General features: G+C 49.3%; 1 protein-coding gene and 1 non-coding gene across 4 annotated transcripts; both read right to left on the reverse strand.

Moving 5' to 3' along the window:
- Window positions 1-572: 572 nt before the first annotated feature.
- On the reverse strand, window positions 573-644 carry TRNAE-UUC (transfer RNA glutamic acid (anticodon UUC)). The gene has a single exon. It is a non-coding gene; the product is annotated as a tRNA-Glu (tRNA).
- Window positions 645-673: 29 nt separating this feature from the next.
- Window positions 674-18,762, reverse strand: NECAP2 (NECAP endocytosis associated 2). 3 transcript variants are annotated; one of them, XM_030877123.2, is made up of 8 exons: window positions 18,630-18,762; window positions 15,969-16,069; window positions 13,590-13,694; window positions 13,423-13,504; window positions 12,337-12,445; window positions 9,946-10,123; window positions 6,460-6,562; window positions 674-5,645 (listed from the first exon to the last, which is right to left on the reverse strand). In XM_030877123.2, exons 1-8 carry the CDS (start codon window positions 18,719-18,721, stop codon window positions 5,597-5,599), a joined length of 819 nt encoding a protein of 272 aa, XP_030732983.1. In that variant the 5' UTR covers window positions 18,722-18,762; the 3' UTR covers window positions 674-5,596. The 3 variants fall into 3 exon arrangements, with proteins under 3 accessions (XP_030732983.1, XP_030732975.1, XP_030732994.1); XM_030877115.2 differs by having other exon boundaries at window positions 674-5,686; XM_030877134.2 differs by lacking the exons at window positions 13,423-13,504; window positions 15,969-16,069 and having other exon boundaries at window positions 674-5,686; window positions 18,630-18,747.
- Between the last annotated feature and the right edge of the window lie 1,841 nt (window positions 18,763-20,603).

The raw sequence follows: 20,603 nt of genomic DNA on the forward strand, positions 1-20,603 counted from the left end.
CAGCAAAAAATTAGAAAGACCAAAATGTCCAGCAATAGGGGACTTGCATATGTAAGTTGTTCATTTAATGGAATACTATGAAGTCATTCCAAATGTTACAAAAAAAGTTCAGCAACTGGAGAAATTGTTATACATATATATTTTAAAATTTTATGTGTGTATGTATGTATTTATTTGGCTGCGTTGGGTCTTCATTGCTGCTTGCTGGCTTTCTCTAGTTGCGGCGAGCAGGGGCTACTCTTTGTTGCAGTGCTCAGTCTTCTCACTGCAGTGGCTTCTCTTGTTGTGGAGCATGGGCTCTAGGCGCACGGGCTTCAGTAGTTGTGGCTCGTGGGCTCCAGAGCGCAGGCTCAGTATTTGCGGCACACGGGCTTAGTTGCTCCCTGACATGTGGGATATTCCCGGACCAGGGCTTGAACCCGTGTCCCCTGCATTGGCAGGCAGATTCTTAACCACTGCACCACCAGGAAAGTCCAGAAATTGTTATATTAAGGGAAAAGTTTCGGAATAGTAGGACAGAATTAGCCCTTGTTTGTAATTTTTTTTTTTTTTTTTTTTTTGCGGGATCTTAGTTCCCTGACCAGGGATTGAACCTGGGCCACAGCAGCGAAAGTGCCGAGTCCTAACCACTGGACCACCAGGGAATTCCCGAAAAATATTTCTTGTATATAGATATAATAGGAAAAACATGAGAAGACACTAAAACGTTAACCATGCTATCTTTAGGTGTTAGGATGACAGATGACCTCTTAAACATAGATTTTCTTTTGTTGAAAAGATGGTACATTTACATGGTTCGAATTCAAATAGTGCAGAACATTGTAAAGTAAAAGTAAGTATCCCTCCCATCCCTGTCTCCTAGTCACCCAGTCTCTCCCTGCAGGCAACCTGTGTGGTGCTGTTTCCTATATATATCTTTCCAGATATTTTATGCACATAAAGTATATTTTCCCCTTCCCATTTTATGTGAAAGAGAGCACGTCTACACCTCACCCCCAATACTTAGCAGCTTAACACATTTATTGTCTCAGTTTCTGTGGGTGGGAAATCCAGGTGCAGCTTAGCTGGGTATTGTCTCCACACCTCTCACAGGCTGCAGTCCAGGTGTCAGACAAGAAATGTCTTAAGCTAAGTTTTGGGGTGATTGTTACCCAGCAATAGGTAACTAATATAGACGTGTAGGCTATTTCCAGTCTTTGCTATGATAATATTACATTTGCTTGTTAATATTGTGTTTTTCTGTTTTCTTATTGCATTACACACCCATAATCAGGTCTACTCTGCCCACAGAGGATGGTATATTCCTGTCATTCCTTGCTCAGAGAAATCAACAGATATTGAGCACCTACTGTGTGTCTATAATGCATTTCAGTGGTTTCCAATTACCTATGGAATAAAGCCCCACCCCTTGGTCTGTCATTAAACACCTGCCATACTAGGGACGCTTTCTTTTGCGGTACGCGGGCCTCTCACTGTTGTGACCTCTCCCGTTGCGGAGCACAGGCTCCGGACGCGCAGGCCCAGCGGCCATGGCTCACGGTCCCAGCCGCTCTGCGACATGTGGGATCTTCCCGGACCGGGGCACGAACCGTGTCCCCTGCATCGGCAGGCGGACTCTCAACCACTGTGCCACGAGGGAAGCCCCCATATTAGGGCTTTCTTAATCCACATGGAGGGAATGGGAACTTCCATGTATTAGGCAGGTCTTAGGTGCCAGCCCTGTCAGCAGCACCACTCAAGATCAACCTGATTAAAAGCATGGATGCTAGAGCCAGGCTGCCTGGGTTCCAACTTAGCAGCTATGTGACTTTGGGCAAATTACATAATCTCACTGTGCTTCAGTCTCATCACTTGTAAAACAGGGATGAGTATCTATCTCATAGGGCCGTTGTGACAATGAAATGACTCTTAAAAATTATTTATTTATTTTGGCCGCACGGCTTGCAGGATCTTAGTTCTCTGACCAGGGATCGAACCCGTGCCACCTGTAGTGGGGACGAGGAGTCTTAACCACTGGACCGCCTGAAATGAATTTTATGTTAAGTGCATAGAACAGTGCCTTGTGCAGAGTAAGCAGCACATAAGCAATAGTTGCTGTCCACATACAGGGAAAGTGAGGCCCCCAAGGAGCAGGTTAAGTGACCTCCCAAGGCCATACAGCCATTAAATCTGTCCACGTTAAAAAAAAAATTTGGGCTGCATTGTGTCTTCGTTGCTGTTCCCGGGTTTTCTCTAGTTGCGGTGAGCAGGGGCTACTCTTCATTGTGGTGCGCGGGCTTCTCATTGCGGTGGCTTATCTTGTTGCGGAGCACAGGCTCTAAGCGCTTGGGCTTCAGTAGCTGTGGCACTCAGGCTCAGTAGCTGTGGTGCAGGGGCTCAGCTGTTCCATCGCACGTTGGATCTTCCTGGACCAGGGTTCGAACCCGTGCCCCTGCATTGGCAGGAGGATTCTTTTTAAAATTTTTTAAATTTTTTGCTGTGTTGGGTCCTCGTTGCTGCACGCGGGCTTTTCTCTGGTTGCGGCGAGCAGGGGCTACTCTTCATTGCGATGCGCAGGCTTCTCATTTTGGTGGTTTCTCTTGTTGCAGAGCATGGGCTCTAGGCGCACGGGCTTCGGTAGTTGTGGCACATAGGCTCAGCAGTTGTGGCTCACAGTCTCTAGAGTGCACGCTCAGTAGTTGTGGCGCATGGGCTCAGTTGCTACACGGCACATGGGAATCTTCCCACACCAGGGCTCGAACCCGTGTCCCCTGCACTGGCAGGCGGACTCTTAACCATGCATGACCAGGGAGGTTCCTGTCCAGACTCTTTTCTCACACTGACTCCCATCTCCAATGCCCTTCACTCACCTCTTGTATTAGTTAGCTATTGCTGCCTAATGATATTACCATCTTGGCAGCTCGAAACACAGTTACTAACTCAGTTTCCGGGGGTTAGGAGTCTGGGCACAACTTGGCTGGGTCCTCTGTAAGGCTGCACTCACAGTGCTGGCAGGCGGGGCTCATCCGAGGATCAACTGAGGAAGGCTCTGCTTCCCAGCTCAGGTGGTTTTGGTAGCATCCGGTTCCATGCAGACCGCTGCCCTGAGCTTCAGCTATTTGTTGGCTATCGGCAGAGGCTACTTTTGCCACCTTGACACTGTGACCCTCGGATTAGGGCAACTCACACAACATGGCAGGTGGTTTCTTTAAAGCACGACAGATGTTGCAATGCCATGTCATTTAATCATGGAAACATCTTGCTGTAGTCCGCCTGCCACCTCAATGTGTCCAAGTCCTCCTGCTGCACAGAGAGCAGCTCAGGTCTCAAAATCCCGAAACCCAACACCCATCTCTTACCCCCACCCCACCAATTTGGAAGCTCCAGTCAAGGGTGTAAATGAAGAGATGCCTGGTTTGGTACTGGGAGTTTTCCTGGGGACCCTGGTCCCATAGCTGGGATTCCAGTTGGTGATGGAGAGCACCAGACTATCCCCTGCCCACCAGAGACCCCTCAAGGTGCTTTTCAGGTTAGATTTTGTGACTGCTGTTTCTTCATCAGCTGCCTTATCAGCACCATTATGAGTAATGGTTCTGGATGCGTTACCTGATTCTACATCAAGGTGATTAAGGTCAAATTATAGGATGGGCACCCGCTAGTGCTTCATATGCCTCATCTGAGTGACACTTGGCTTAAGGAGCCTGTGGTCACACATTTACCAGTAGACAACCTAGATCAAAGCCCAGGTCTGTCTGCAGGACCCAAGGGCTTACCTTCAATGGTATATGCTTCTGGTTAAGGCTCTCCTCTAACTCTAAGCTTCCTCTTTTCTAGCCTCTAAGCACTTATAAAGAAGATAGGGAGTAATGGGAAGCAGACACAAAGAAGTTTACCACTCCTGAGAATCCCTTGATGCAATTTCCTTTTCCTTATTCAAAGGACATGAGGATCCTCAATTCCAATTTTCTTTGTCCTCCCTTAGACAGTTTATTAGCCAGAGTGGCCATTTCTATAACCAACAACAAAAATGCATCTTTCTTACAGAACCCAGACATGACAAGCACCAAGGCCTTTATCTTATTTTTTGGCCTCTGTGTGCCCAGATACCCTTACTATTTAGGAAGATGCTTCTATGGGGAGGTCTTGGTGGGAGGCAGGACTCTCCTCCCACATTAGAAGGCAAGGAGCCCAGAATGTCCCAGAATGGCAGAAAGACTGTCTCTTCTATGTGGAAGGGAAATTGCTGGTTGCCTTAGGGCAAGAGGGCCAAATTCCCCTATTTTGGCCAATCTGTCACCATGGCCCTAGACTTTTAAGTCTGGACAAATGCTCAGTGGTGAGAGGTGGCTGAGGCATCCTGGAGGGTTTGGCAGCCATGCTGCCAAAAACACTGCCATCTCTGATGTACACTGACAGAGTAGAAATATTTATTTTTCATCTTAGAAATCTGGTCCCACAAAGGGGCTAACACTTCTTTTCAGTTCATCATCTTGACCCTTCAAAAAAAGAAATCTTTCAATTAAGAGGTAACGTACGTCGATAAAAGCAATTTTAGAGGTTGTGCTCAGATAAAATTATTTCTTATAAAATTATTTCTTATAAACCAGGCAACTCTAGACTTCCAGTTGCTTCAGAACTCCTTCTGTCTTTCATGTACAGTCCCTGAAGAAGAAAAGAAAGTAAGAGGTTGTCTGCAGACAAGGCACTTCAGAAACCACCCAGGAGAAAACCCAAGTGCGCCAGGAACTGCACTGTGAGCCCAGAGAGCTGCCAGCGAACGGGAAGGCCAAAGCCCCACCTGCATGAGAACAGCTGCCACTTTCCAGCGCAAACACTGTCGCACCTGGTTTCCAGCGTCTGCCCGGCCCGGCAAACACGGAAACCAGGCCCCATAGCCGAGATGAACACTGCTTCCTGGGGCTCGGAGCAGCTCCTGCGACTGACAGTGAGGAATGCTTTCAGAGGCCCCTGCGGGCGCAGACTACAGAAGCAAGCCTTTTGCAAAGACAATGAGTTAGTGCAGATCAGCATGTTAGCAAAGCAAGTATCAAAAAAATCTTAAAAGTCTGGATAATACTCTTGATTTCCCTCCTGATTATCTGTCCAAGCTGCAGCCTATAAACCTGCTAGAAATCAGGAAGGAATCCCTCCTCTTAAGGCACCTGACTGGAATGGCTACAGCCAATGGGAGTGAGGAAAGCCCCCCTCCAGACACTGATCACATGACACCTGTAACCCCCCGAGAAGGGGTGATCTGAATCCAGGCAGCACACTCGACCCCTTCTTTTGCTTCAGGGGCTTGTGTTTAACACGAGTCTTTGCGATGGAAGAAGTCTCAGAGTCTCTCTCAAGTCAAGAAGACAGACAGGGACAGGGATCCTGCAACTCTTCTCCCGTGTTCTGGCTGCACGCTCGAATCCCAGGAAACAGCGCGACATGGTGCCCATTTACTGCCTGACACGCCCAGTCTGTCAGGCGAGTTCAGGCAAGGAAGAGGAGAGGAGAGAGTCATGCTCCAAACAGAGGCTGGCCAGGGAGTGCTTCATCCTCCTTCCTTCTGCCCAGATGAGGCAGCTCCTTTCCAGAAGTTGTGTGAGGAAAAGGAGTTGTGCTCAGGTCAGAACTGGACCCAGCCTGTGCCTGGCTGAGTCTGGCTGGAGGTGGACCTGGAAAGGTTAGATAGGGAGGGGTGGGAGATTTCAGATATCTGAAAATACAAAGCAGATAAGACGGGACTTATTTCTGGGCAGAAAGAGCTCCAAAAGGCCAGTCCCCGAATGTTCTAGAACAGGGGTCAGCAAACTACAGCCCAGGACTAGACCAAATCTAGTCCTCTGCCTTTTTTAGTAGGTAAAGTTTCATTTGTACAGAGCCATGCTCATTCATTTATATACTGTCTGTGGCTGCTTTTGAGCTACAAGAACAGTGCTGAGCAGCCGGAACAGAGACCACATGGTCTGCACAGTCTAAACTATTTGCTTCCTGGTCCTTTATAGAAAATGTGTGCTGACTCCTGTCCTAGAGCTTGTCCACATAAACAACTGTGTGACTAGTATTTAGCATCTCTTCACCCTGACACCAAGTAAAGGCTCGAAATTTTAAGGAAGCAGAAAAGGCAAGAGACCCTGCCTCAGAGGTCCCATGACAACGGGCCAAGGCCAGAACCCAGGTTAACTCTCAGCCCAGTATCCTAGGGTAGCTGCAGGGGAGGAAGGGAAGAGGGAGGTACTGGTGACAAGCCAAAGCACTTGGTGAGGTGGTTTAAAGACCAGAAAGAGTTGCAGAAGGTGGCTCCAGGCCACCCAGCAGTGGACACCAGCAAAAAGCCTTCCCGGAGAGAAACATGCCTCCCAAAGTGGGCACTCTGGGGCTCTGTCCTCTGGCTGGCCGGAAAATGTCTGAACCAGAGCTGTTGCTCCCAGGTTTTTGAGAGAAAGAGCCTTGGCCCCAGTCCCCCACAGAGAACATGACCCTCCTCACCCTGTGGATTTGGTAAAGTCTCCCCAGATGTCGGCGGTGGCAGTAGCGGCAGGCTTGGGCTGCGGCCAGGACACAGTGGCACCTCCAATTGATGTCTCCAAGTCTGAAGGGAAGGGAGAGAAGAGAAGGAGACAGAGGAGTCAGAGATCTCCCCTCTTGGTTGTCTCAGTGACCCCGAAATCAGACTCGAGATTCCAGATGACTGAGAAAGACATACGCGGAGAGACGTGCTTTGGGGCAACAAAACACCTACAAGCAGCCACATTTCCACTGTCTTCTTACGAGCCCTTGAGGGGCTCCTGGAGACAGCAGAAGGCCACACACCCGGTGGAGGGGAGGGGTACCAGCAAGGGCTAGTCACACACCATCACCTGTACCTGAGGCTGACCTCGTTTCAACCGTTTATGTTGGAAATCTGTTTAAAATTTACTATCTCCTGCCCTGACCTCTTGGATGGAGAATGCCCACCAAAACCACAAGGTCGTCTTCATATAAAGTCCTCAGTCCAGAGTCTGCATCAACAAGCTGAGACAATTCTGTGCCAGACAAGTACCAAGTGCTGGGAGCCAAACTGGTTAGGGGCTGGGGAGAGCCTTCCAGAAGTAACAAAGAAGTGGGCATCTGTGTGTATCTTTTTTTTTTAAGTGTGTGTGTATGTGCAGTATTGTGGGGAGCTGAGGGCTGCACTGTAGGCTTTTGGCCTCTGGACCTCTCCCACTATTAGACTTGATCCCGCAATTTCTCTTGTTATATTTTGCCAGTTTATCCTTTTTACTGAACACGTGAACTAGTTTCTACCATTTTACTTCGTATTTTCTGTTTACCATGCTTAATTTCTTTTCTAATTTCCTACTTTTCATAAGAATGATAAAGTTTAATTTACTCCTTTTGGCTTTTTTTTAATCCCTGGGCTGTTTTGGAAGCTATGGATAGCATTATCAGTCTTTCCATATCTACTGCTTAGAATGCCTAGAGTTCCACCATTTTTAGTTATACAGCTGCGTGTATCTCTTCACTGGGGTGGGTGGCATGATGGGGCAGCAGTGCTGCTTTTGTGTCTTTCTGGCACCTCCCCCAGTGCTGCCAGCTGTCCTTTCTGAAGGGCCTGTGCCTGCTACCCTCCACCTTCCCACCAATTTGCTATGTCTAGGGACTTCCCTGGAGGTCCAGTGGTTAAGACTCTATGCTTCCACTGCAGGGAGCGCAGGTTCGATCCTCGTCAGGGAACTAAGATCCTGCATGCCACGTGGTGTGGCAAAAAAAAAAAAAAAAAAAAAAAATTTTTTTTTTTTTTTTGCTATGTCTAATGTGCTCTGGGCTGGGAAACCAGATAAAACTAGGGCCCTCCACAGTTTAGTTTTGCAGTTCACCAAGTGCCTAACGGACATTATCTCATTTGAACCTCATCACAGTCACTGGAGGAAGACAGGCCAGGACCAGCTGTTTGACTTTATGCAGGTTACTTAAGTCTCAGTTTCCTTATCTCTAAAATAGACAGTAACAGTGACTACTTCATAAGACTGACTGGTCTGAGGATTAAATAAGTTAATATATGTGGAAGGCTTAGAACAGGCCCAGCAAACAGTGATGATAGTGACGACAACATCACTAAAATGCGAGCTAACATTCAGCGAGTGCTTACAATGTTCTAGGCGTTGTTCTGAGTGCTGTATGTGGATTGGCTCATCGGATCCACACAAGAAACCTGTACTGTAGGGATCATTACCACCCCCACCCTACAGATAAGAAAATTGAGGAACAAAGTAGTAGGCAATTTTCTGAATTTGAACTCAGCCAGTCTGATTTTGGAACATAGAGTAAGTGCTCAAAAAATGTTAGCTATCCACAACTCTCATTACATGACACCATTTTGTTCGTAAACATGCCAACTGCCTGTCTTACACATTAAAACGTAAGGCCTTGAGAGCAGGGACCTGGGCTGTACCTGTAGTATCAAAAGGGTCTCAAACACTACCTGGCACATAGCAGGATCTCCAAACTGGCCATTAAAAATGCACCAGCAGGGCTTCCCTGGTGGCACAGTGGTTGAGAGTCCGCCTGCTGCTGCAGGGGACACGGGCTCGTGCCCTGGTCCGGGAAGATCTCACACGCTGCGGAGCGGCTGGGCCCGTAAGCCATGGCCGCTGAGCCTGCGCGTCCGGAGCCTGTGCTCCGCAGCCTGTGCTCCGCAACGGGAGAGGCCACAATAGCGAGGCCCGCGTACCACAAAAAAAAAAAAAATGCACCAGCAACGGAGGGACGGCCTAGGACAGTGGCTCTCAGACCTTAGTAAGCACCCAAATAACATTAAATATGCAGAGTCCTGCCCCCGTCCCTGGTGATGCCAAGGCAGGTGGTCCTCTGACCTCACTCTGAGAATAACTGCTAGGGTCCAGGCAGGGGTGCTCCCTGACTGCTACTCCTGCCACCCTCCTAGATTAAGGTATTTCCCACAGGGCTGAGGTTTGAAGCCTGACCTCCAGATAGGGGAGCCAATGTCCATGACCATTAAAAGGGAAAGAAAGCAGGCTTCTTGTCTGGATCCTGCCCCCCATTCCCCCAAGATGCTGGTGAAAGCTGTGTGGAGAAAGCGGGCTGGTGACAGTCACCCAGCCTAGGGAAGGCCAGGAGCATGAAGCCGGGCTGGGCAGGCAGGGCAGGGACATTGAAGGACTGGGCTGGCATCCCAGCACTGCCAGAGGCTGGCACTAGGCACTAACTTCTGGAATCCCAGGGTCTCCAAAAGGCATTCCCTACATACATCCTGGAACAAGCACCAGTGCACCTGCTGGGGGAGCTGCCTCCCAGCTTTCTAGCACCAAACAGCCTCACTGAGGAGCTTGCTTCAAACTAAATCTCCAATTTTATTTCCCACCACTCACCTTGGAACACTTATGCTGCCTTCATCTCCCTAAACACAGCCAGTGTTTTAAACATTAAAAGTCTAAGCCTTATTCACGCTCTTCTTCTGTCTGGAATGGCAAGTGTCCCCAGCCCCAATCTTCTTCCCTCAAGGTCCAGTTCAATGCCATCTCTTCCATGAAGCCTCCCCAGATCATGCTGGCTGGTAGTTAGTCTGGTCCCCATACGTTTGGTCTCTGTGCCCATGACTCCTCTCTCCTACTATACTGAGCTCCCTGTGAGCACAGACCATGTCTCTATCACTTACTCACTCACTCAATGAGCAGCCTCTGAGAACCAGGAACCCACATGCTGATGATTTCACAGCAACAAATGAATTGTAGCCCCTGCCCGTCATGGGGGACAGACGCCCTGAAGGGGTAAGTGGTGGGAAGAGAGGAAGCCCTTACCCAGTGTGGACAGGACCAGCTTTGTGGCACCCACCTTCCAGTTTGTCACACACGGGTACTAAGTGTGACCAGTGTGAGTGAAGGAGGGAAAGCCATGGGGCCCCAGCTGCCAGAGAGGAAGAAGAACCCAAAGGTGCAGGTTTAGCACCAAGAATAGTCACCCTCGAGCACTGACCTGAACTGGGAGCAACTGCTGGCTGGACAATGGATGCCGCCACAGACAACTGCTCCCCAGGGGGAGGGATCAGGGTGGAGGTTTTCCCCCCTGGGGGAGGGGGAAGCAGGCTCAGTCCTCCTGTGCTGGCGGGCCGGGCTCGGGGAGGCCCAGCTGCTCCTTCCTTCTTCTTCATGTTCTAAAGAGAGGGCAGGAATGCGAATCAGTCAGTTCTGCTGGAGTGCCTCTGCGATCAGAAAACTTCAAGAGGAGGCCCAAGGTGACCCCTGGGCCCCAAACGTCCGTATCACCAAAAGATGGTCAAGAGCCATCCATCCAACACTTCCATTGTTATGGGGTGTATTCAATGCATCACAATTCTAAAGCTATCACAAATGCTTTTAATTTAAAAACTCAGCACCCGACTTCATTAATCATCAGGGAAATGCAAATCAAACTACAATGATATACCATTACACACCCACCAGGACGGCTACGACGTAGCATATCAAGCACTGACAAGGGTGTGGAGCAACCAGAACACTCACATTCTGCTAGTGGAAGCGTAACCAGAGAAAACCACGTTGAAAAACTGGAAGGATCTTTAAAGCTGAACGTATGAACCGACACCCCTGCCATTCCACTCCTACATGGACCCAACAGAAATGCATACACATGTGCACCAAAAGACGCACATTTGAACATTCACAGCAGAACTACTTGCAATAGCCCCAAAATGGAAACTACCTACATGTCCACCATCAGTTAAATGGGTAGATAGTGGGATACATTCTCATAACGGAGCATGCCACAACGAGAATAAAGCAACCACACAAAGCAATATGGATGCTCTCACAAATACTACAGAGTAAAGGAAAGGAGTCATACACAAAAGGGTATGAAGTGTATGAGTCAATTAATAAAACACTGAAAACAAAACCTAGGGTGTTCAAAGTCAGCACAGTGGCCACGCCATCCTGTGCGAGAGAGCAGGAGAGGGGCTTCCAGAGTGCTGAGAATCACCCACTTTCTTGATCTGGGAGCTAGTCTGTAGGGGTAAACCTGGTTTTTAAAAATTCACTGAGTTCTACATTTATAACGTGTGTACTTTTCTGTACGCGCATTATACTTCGACAAAACATTTAAAAAAGAAAAACAAAAACCTGAACACCCAGGGGAACCAGAAACCAGAGCAGCTCAAAGGTGAAGACGACGTGGTTCCCACCTTGTCAGGAGAGCAGCAGCTTAATCACGTGCTGAGACCACAGCCTGAAGGCAAAAGCCCTCAAAGACCTGGGCGTGAGCCCAGCTGTGCCGGTTATTTCTAGCTCTACGACCCTGGGCAAGACCCTCAAGCTCTCTAAACCTCAATTTCCCCACCTATAAAAGGGGAGGATGTTTAATTCACACGAGAAGTACCTAAAACACACTACCTGGCACACAGCTGATGCTCATTAAATGTTAGTTTCCTCCCAGCAAGACAGAGATTCACATCCCCAACAGTTCACTGGACATGACCTGGATTTTCTCTTAAGGGCCAGCTGGCCAACTTCAAGGGTCCCAAACCATCACCAGCATGAAGCAGAAAAGAGGAGAAAGAGATAGTAAGTAAAGAGGAAGAGCGTTATTTTAGGGTTACAAACTTTCTTCAGAAAACAAATCCACGGGGTCCTTGGTTCCCCCAAATCACTCATCTCCACCCCCATAGCCAGGTAAAGGCCAAGTCATGGCTGTCCAGCCCAGCTCGACCTTTCCCTCTTCTCAACAGGAGCTAACGGGGGAAAGCCAGATGTAGGGCAGCTCAGGACAAGACACAGGGAGCCAGGACAACACCACCAGCAGAAGCTGCCCATGACTCCCAGTGCCCACCCTCGAGGCTTTCCTGCCCAGAGTGCTACCAAATCTTCTTTCCTCAAGGCTCAGACCAAGACACAGCTTGGGATGAGCACACTGACCCCCCACCCCACCCCAGCCCCCAAAGCCAGGACAGAAACACCAGCTCTGGCAGCAAGTGACTGACGTTCCTTAAAGCAGAGGCTTGGCACATGCCGTTCCCTCTGCCTGAACCACCCTTTGACCCCTCTTCCCTTGCTTACAGGTCGCTTCTGCAAGGAAGCCTTCCTTGGTTCCCCCTAACTCTGGACTGCACGCTCCTCCTCTAGGAGCTCATGGCACTGAAGACATCCCTAGGTCATAGAACCATCCCGCCATGTTGTAATCACACCCAGACTCCCCCCATCTCAGCTCAACTCTGAGCTCTATGACAGCAGAGCCCTTTCGTTCGCCCCCAGCACAGTACCTGGCACCGGGCAGCTGCTCAATAAACATGTGCTGAACTGTGAGAAAAGAGTGATGGGCTCTGGGCTGGGCTTGGTGTGGTGGCCGTGACAGCCAAGTGAGGGGGGGACTCACTGCAATGTTGAGCTTGATGGTCTGGCCCTCCTTGAAGCTTAGGTCCAATTTGGGACCTTGATCTGGGTTCTCAGCTTGTTTTGCAAATTCACACTGCTGTTTCACCCACCTGGGGAGAGAACAGGAAGGAAAAGGTGAGGAGGAGGCGAGCTGCCCTGCCTTCACGCACTCACTTCATTCATACCTGCCACCAGTCCAGGACGAGGCTTTTACTGCAGCAGCGGGGTAGAAACTGAGAGCAGCTTGGGAGTTAGGTGTGAATTTAAATCCTAGTTCTGACGCATACGCAGCTGCACGCACGTCAGTTTCCTCATCAGCAAAATGGGATGACAACTCTCTATGCCTTAAAGACTGCTATGAAAATCATGAGATCACTTATGTAGAGAGTCCTAACACTGGTCTTTAGGAAATCTGAGAACCTGGCCGTCTCCTCCTCAGCATGTGGCATGAAGACTAAGACAAGTTCTCCACATCCTTCCAGGGGCTTAAAAAGTAGATGGTGAGACAGGACAAGTGCCCAGAAAGTATTGAAAGCAACCAAAAAGGTCTCCTACCCTCCATACACCCCTCTTAGTAGCCACCCGAAGCAGAGAAGAGCTAGAGGGGCCCACGAGAGCAGCTGCACACTCCCCGCAGCCAGAGGTGGAGGCCTGCAGATGGCAGGGGAGAAGGCTTTCCTGCCCATTTAGCTTCAGAAAGCACCACCAGGGTGTGTGCTGAGTGGCCTGGGAATCCGAGCACTGCTTATCACAGCATGGAGGGACAGGCCCAGAAAGGCGAAAGGAGCCTGACAAGGACTCTAGCCGCTCAGGGGCCTGATGAGGGAAGAGATGTGACACCTCAAAGGCTGGGCCAGCTGACTGGGATGGCAGAGATGCACCTCGGGTAAAGGAAATGACTTCAAAGCAGAGATGAGGACTGGCAGAGCGCAGAGAAGGTGACCTGACCCGAAGGAGAAGTGAGTTTTCCTGAGGCTCTGCTGGCAGACGTACCACACACCACCACCTGGGTATCCTAACCTGGGAGACCATTCTGTCCGGGGAGAGAGGGAGGAGGCATGAGTATGTGTCTCCTGGAGCCACTCACTTGAAATGGTCCTGCAAGGCAACATTGAAGTCAAAGGCATCACCTCGGTCCCCGAAGCCAATTCCAATAAACGCCCGTCGCCCTGGGGGACAACACACGATCAATCCCACTTCCCAGAGGCAGAGAAAACCCTTCTCAGAGGAAGAAGCTCCAAGTCCCATGCGTACCGTTTCCATCTTCGATGCGGATAACGAAGTACCTGCTGGAATCCATCACGCTCTCCACAGCTGTGCCTGGAAACTGATCCACTGGGGCCTGAGCAAAGAGCTCCCCTGAAAGCATAAGGGAGGGTGAGCCTTGAGGACCCCCCAGACTGTTTCTATCACATGACTGGGGCCTTTTCCTGAGAGGCAGATGGGCAAACCTGACTCTGGGTTTCAAGTCAAATCCACTTTGGCCGAAGGGAAAACAGAGGAATATAACCAAGGAGAGGTTTAAGTCAGAGGTGGCTTACAGGTCAGATCCACTCACAGTTTCAGCATTTTCAATTTAACTGCCAAACACTTCAAAATCAGATTACTTGTAAAATAATCCAGATGTCTGGCTTCTCTTAAAATCAAAAGCTCTAGCAACGCTGGGCCTCCATTTCTACATGAGAACGATGGGCTGGAGCTGCTGGCCACTCATTCCACCTGCCTCAGCCATTCACAGCCACGGCCTGCACCCCCAGGGCCCGGGCTCACGGAGATCATACCTTCAGAAAAGACCTGGTGCCTGAGGCAGGCCTCCAGAGGAGCAGGTGAACCCAGTGGAAAGGGAGGAGGGTTTTTGCACTCACAGAAGAATCTGAAGCCAGTGGATTTAATCTAATCTCAGGCCAAAAGAGTGACTGCTTTTAAAAGGAGCTCTTGTGAAATGCACCCCTCATTACCTACGGCTCTCCAGGGTGCAGTGCAGCACACACCTTCTGTGAACATTTACGACTGGCATCATTTTTGCGTGTGCTGATCTCAGTTGACGTTTTAAGTATTTAACCAATAGTTTCTACTAAGTCCTATGGTTCAGAGGTGACTGTGTAATTAAGGCTGAACTGAATCCAAATCGGTGGCCTGAGTTTGTAGCTTCTTGTTAATTTCTCTCTCTAGTTTTGCACCTGGGGACTGGGATTCACCTGGATGCCTTCAGCCTAGAGCAGTGGTTCTCCACCATGGCTGATTTGTCCCTCCCTTCCACCAAGGGACATCTGGCAATATGCGGTGACATTTTTGTTTGCCACAACTTGGGGGGTGCTACTGGCACCTAGTAGGTAGAAGTCAGGGATGGTGCTAAATATCTTAAATATGACTTAGACCACAACACTCAGCTGGCCCCAAATGTCACTAGTGCTGAGGCTGAGACACTCTGGCCTGGAGTGATTGGAAAGTGAGAGACGAGCACGACCCAGTGGGCATGACCTCAAGCTAAGAGCGTCCTGGGGTGGGTCCTGCAGGTGAGGCTCAGCTTTGAGCAGTGGCTGGTACACCAGGTGTGTACCTTAAAGTCAGTTCCCAAGGCCCCTAGAGAACAGGTGTTGCCATTCCCTTGTGACACCACCTGGGACAACCCAGCAACTCTGACAGCCAGAGTTCTCTGGCCTAGCCACAGCAGCTGTCCCTTCAAACTCCTCTGCCACCAATGCTCAGTCATGCTCAAAACAAATCAATGCTTTGGGTCACCCTGCAGTTCACAAAGCATTTGGATAAATAGGTGCTCACTTTGTATTTCCAACAACCTTGTGAAGTAGGAGCTAATGTGAGCCCCATTTCACCAAAAAGGAGGCCAAGGTGCCAAAGGTCACGTGGCTTGCCCAAGGTCCCACAGCTCAGACAAAAGTGATGCAGACCTGAGAAGAGGCAGCCAGTTCTGCCTATGAATCTTGGCATTTTATTTGCCCCACAAGGAAAATCTCTACATGTTAGAAAAAATAAATGACCGAATGCCGGGGCATCTGACTGGGCAAGCCCTGCGCCCGATTCCGGCTCTGGCTGCGGGGGCTGGCACTATTCCAGGCCACGCTGCCCTGCACAGCTCACCCAGAGGCCCTGGTGGTGCAGGACTTCAGAGAGATTTCACCAAAGGTGAGAACTGCCAGCTGACCCCAGCACAGCCCAGCTTGGCTTGTCCTCTCACCACAGAAAGAGCTGAGAAGGACAGTTTCCAGTTCTTTCAGTTAATGGGTGTGGTCAACCTGGGAGGTTACCATTTGGTCGATAAGCAGAATTCCTGATTAAGAACCCGAGCTCAGCAGCAGAGGGCTATGCGTCTTCACCCGGCTTATCTTCCAGGCAAGCTCCGGAGCTTCCTACTTGGGACCAACCTGCATGTCTTCTCTCCCTGGGCTCCAAAATTAGTATTTTCTTAAGGATGCCCAAAAGAACAGGTGCTTGACAGGAAATACTTCCTTTTAAACTAAAGGCTGGGGGAATGGAAGCGGCTTGTAAGTATACCCGGGCCTTTGATTTCTAGGACAGGGCCCCACGATCCCTGAGTGGCTTGGCCAGGCTCGGGCCACCCATCCCTTCACAAAGTGGGAGGTATGGTACCACGCAGACCTCCCTTGCCTTTACCTGAGGTCCTGTCCTCCAGCTTGATGTAAGCCACCTGCCCTTTTGCAGTGATCCGCAGCCGGCCACTCCATGATGGCTGGTCCAGCTGCCATTCCGCAGCCCTAAAGGGACAAAAACCATTGTGCCTCTGCCAGAGGTTCCTGCTCCACTACTCCAATGCTGGGGGTGGGAATGGGAAGGACATGTGGGCTGCTCGCTCCAGACCAAAGGTTGGCAAACGTTTTGAGAGAAGAGCCATACGATCTCTGTCCCAACTACTCACTCTGCTACTGCAGAGGGAAAGCAGTCATGGTGCATGAACATGTGGGTGCTTTAATTATTTTAACCAAATATTTTCTACTGAGCATGGCTGTATTTCAGTGAAACTTTATAGACAACCTGAATTTCATACAATTTTCACATTATGGAATATTCTTTCAAATTTTCCCCAATCACTTAAAAATGTAAAAACCATTCTTAGCTTATGAGCCAAACAAAAACACAGTGGGTCGTAGTTGGCCAACCCCAGTTTCAGATTATAGAGACTGTCTCTGAAGTAGGATTCCAGTTTTCTTTCTGTAGAGAAAGCAGCTACCAGGGCCCATGGTTTGTTTATGACACTGCTAGGCTGCAGTGGTCAGAGCAAACATTTGGGACCACTGAGACCATCTTGAAGGAAAAGGAGAGAGGGGAGCAATCATCAGTAGAAGAGAAAAGGAGAGCAACAGGACATGTGGGATAAGTGAATGAGCATTCAAGAAATACATTCTCAAAGGTATCCTAAGAAGAAATAAACCCAGGAAACCACAGACCTATCACAATGGCCTCTTTTGGCTCTTTTAAAGTATTAACTTCATATTTTAGTTCTAAGCAGCAGCTCAGTAAAACCCCAAAAGCAAAAACCTTGGGTGTTTCCAAGAGGCTTTTCTTGGAAGTCCCTTAGCATATGCCAGGACTTGGAGAGATATCATTAACTGTGGACGCAGATTGTTTTGAAGGCCACACAAATGCAGACTCTCGATTCACAAGTCAGCTGACTCAGCTTCAGTTCCTCTTATTGGGGCAGGAGGCCTTAGACTCAAGATAAGCAGAGTTCTGAGGCTGAAGGGCAGGGGTTGGCAGTTTCCTCTATGCCAACCTAGCCAGTCCTAACACTTGGTAACCTCGATCTCTTGGGACCAAGAGGGACCAAACTCATCCTACTGAAGGGGATGGGGGCAGATGATCACCTCTGGTTTGATGGCCCATCTCCAGTTTGACGATAGAAAGCAAAATGTTTGTTATTTTACTATTGTTGCTTTCATATTATTTTAAAATTATGTCATGGATGTAGTAAGTATTCAATAAAATATTTGTTCACTAGAGAATCAGCTATAAGGGCTTCCCTGGTGGCACAGTGGTTGAGAATCCGCCTGCCAAGGCAAGGGACACGGGTTTGAGCCCTGGTCCGGGAAGATCCCACATGCCGCACAGCAACTAAGCCCGTGCGCCACAACTACCGATCCTGCGCTCTAGAGCCCGTGAGCCACAACTACTGAGCCCGCAAGCCACAATTACCGAGCCTACATGCCACAACTACTGAAGCCTGCATGCCTAGAGCCTGTGCTCCGCAACAAGAGAAATCGCTGCAATGAGAGGCCCGCTCGCCACAACTAGAGAAAGCCCGCATGCAGCAACGAAGACGCAACGCAGCCAAAAATTAATGAATTTTTTTAAAAAAAGAAAAGAAAATCAGCTATAAGCCCACATTAACACAACTGGAAAGTAACAAGAGGCCAGGTATGTGGACACTCCACCATTCTTGTGGCACAGGCCAATCCTGTATTTCCAACTAACTTGGACAAACATTGCTTTCAAGAGCCCCCCCCACCCCCGGTGGCACAAACAGCCATAGGCCACGTTGTCTGTGTCAGGTACATCATATTTTCTTTTAATATTTTTCTTCTTTTGATACATGGTGACAAAATGCAAACAGTACAAAGAGATATCAAGTCACAGGAAGTCTCCTTTCAACCTCCATTTTCCTCTGGTGGGGTAGTTTCCTGTGTTCCCTTCTACACACTCTACGTTTACAAACACGGGTATTTATTTCTCTCAGGTGAACATTTCACCAGCGAAGTACGGATGGATGCTTCCCAACTGCCACACGCTGTGATAAGGACTGCAGCTCGTGCCAAAGAAGCTGGGCAGGGAGGGGTCCCTGGGCTTTCAACATCAGCTTAAAACTACCCGGGACGAGTTCTTTTGACCGATTCGGGGCTCTCTTTCTTCCCCTCGGGGATTTCTGCCAGTGACAAAGTGCCTTTCCCGAAGGCTTTTCAAGGATCCCTTCAAGGCCATCGGTTAGCTCTGAAAAATATAGGTCTGTGACACCACCACTCCTGACCCCGTTTAGGGTCCCTGTCCCACCTGGGTCCCCGGCAGCCCGCTCGGCGCTAGATTCGGCTTTCATGCCTTCCCCGCTGCCGGGAGCCCCATGCGTCAGACTGAGAAAGGCGAAAGTCTGGGTCCCCCTCCCTACTCTGGCCTCGAACTGGAAGAAACCGCAGCATTACCTCCCCGCGCACCCTGCCCCTCGCCCGTCAATTGGCGGGGCCGTCCTCAGCTCCCACAGTGGGCGTGTCGGGGGTGACAGGGAAGGGGTTAGGTGGTGGCTAGCCTGGCCCGGCGGCGGGTGGTCACCTGTAACCACGGTTGGTGGCCCGCGGCGGGATGCGGTAGACGTGGACCTCTGGCTTGACACAGAGAACCGACTCGTACTCGCCTTCCTCCATCTCGACGCCCGGAGCCCGCTGGACTTCCGGCTCCTTCCCCGCCGCGGGGCGGAAGCGGCGCGACTCTATGGTCCATGTCAGGCTAGAGCGGCAGCTCGCGGGCCTCGGCCGCTCATCGCCCACGCGCCCTCTGCTGGAGGCTCTGGCTCAAGACATGCGGCGGACGGATCTAGGAGCTCATTTGATGCGGCGCGGACTAGGGTTGTCTGGGGGCTTTCTCTTCCACGAGGTCTCGCGGGCCTTTGCAAAGAAAACTTTAATACAGATCCCACTGCAATCCATTGTCTGGTTGTGGGTCATCCCCATCGCCTCAACACTTACACCTGGTGTCCAGTTGGCTGAGATTCAAAGCTGTAGCTACCTAGACAGCTCAGCCTGACGCCTCTCTCTCCTCCAGCCTCTGCTTCCCTCGACTTTTCCTGAATGTCCTGCCATCTCCTGACTCGTAAGCCGCGACTGAGGCGTTTCCTCCTAGAGAAATCCTTACCTGTCCCACCAGCTAAATGCGATGTCCCTACCCTGCCACCCTTATCCTTACCCACTGTGGGCCCAGGGCCCCTGTTGCCTAGACTCAGCAAAAGGTTGTATTCAGAGAAGCAAAGTTTAGTAATAACATAAATAATTTAAAAAGTATCCCAGTCTTAACTTGAATTTCTCACAGAATCTTATAGGAGTTACAATGTCTAACCGGAGTCAAATTCTCAAAATCTCTTCTCCTCCTCTACCATTCTCTCATTCATTACACAAATATTTAATTAAGTGCTTACAATGTGCCAGGTCCTCTGTGGGGCACAGCTGATCCCAAATTCACTGATTTTACTGAATGCTCCCAAACTTTCTCCACTCCCTTCTTCCCTCTCCTCTCTCTCTCCTTTCACTCACTCTTTATAAGCTCTTTATTATAGGATTGATCTACCCTCTTAAATTAAAAAAAAAATTATTGTGGTAAAATATACATAACATAAACTTTACCATTTTAACCATTTTAAGTGTACAATTCAGTGAAATGAACTACATTCACCACTATCTATTTCTAGAACTTTTCATCATCCCAGACCCTTTACCCATTAAGCAATAACACCCCATTTCCTGCTACCCACCCCCCGCCCCTGGTAATCTCTATTCTACTTTCTGTATATGAATTTACCTATTCCAGGTACCTCATATAAGTGGAATCATACAGAATTTGTCTCTGTGTCAGCTTATTTCACTTAGTATAATGTTTTCAAGGTTCATCCATGTCATAGCCTGTATCAGAATTTCATTCCTTTTAATGGCTAAATGATATTCTATTGTATGGTGTAAAACAATTAATAAACAGAAACTGCAATTAAATAGGAGACCAGAATGGGGAGCTCTTACACCCTGGGATGATAGCAGAGCCCAACAGGAAGAAGAAAGACTCCTCTTCTTTCCTGGCAAGAATTCAGCCAATGAAAAGCCACGAACTCTTTGTTTACTGTATCCTTCTTTTTCCCAACTTCCTTTCCCCCTCTGTGAAAGAGTTCTGCTTCCCTTGCCCCGAGGGAACTTGCACATGGCTGGCCATTGTTGCAGCCTCTGAGTTGCAATTCCCTGCTGATCGCATGTAAACCCATCTTTGCTGGAGAAATTCTGACGGTCTATTTATTTCAGGTCAACAACGGATACACCACATTTTATCCATTCATTTGCTGATGGACATTTGGGTTGTTTCCACCTTTTGGCTATTGTGAATAATGCTGCTGTGGATTACTGGTGAATAATACCTGTTCAAGTCCTTGTTTTCAGTTCTCTTGAGTATATATCTAGAAGTGGACTTGCTGGCCCATATGGTAATTCTACGTGTAGCTTTTTGAGGAACTACCAAACTGTTTTCCACAGCAGCTGCATTTTCCATTTC

The sequence above is a fragment of the Globicephala melas genome, chromosome 1 (genome assembly GCF_963455315.2).
Source record: "Globicephala melas chromosome 1, mGloMel1.2, whole genome shotgun sequence".
Taxonomy (NCBI): Eukaryota; Metazoa; Chordata; class Mammalia; order Artiodactyla; family Delphinidae; genus Globicephala; species Globicephala melas.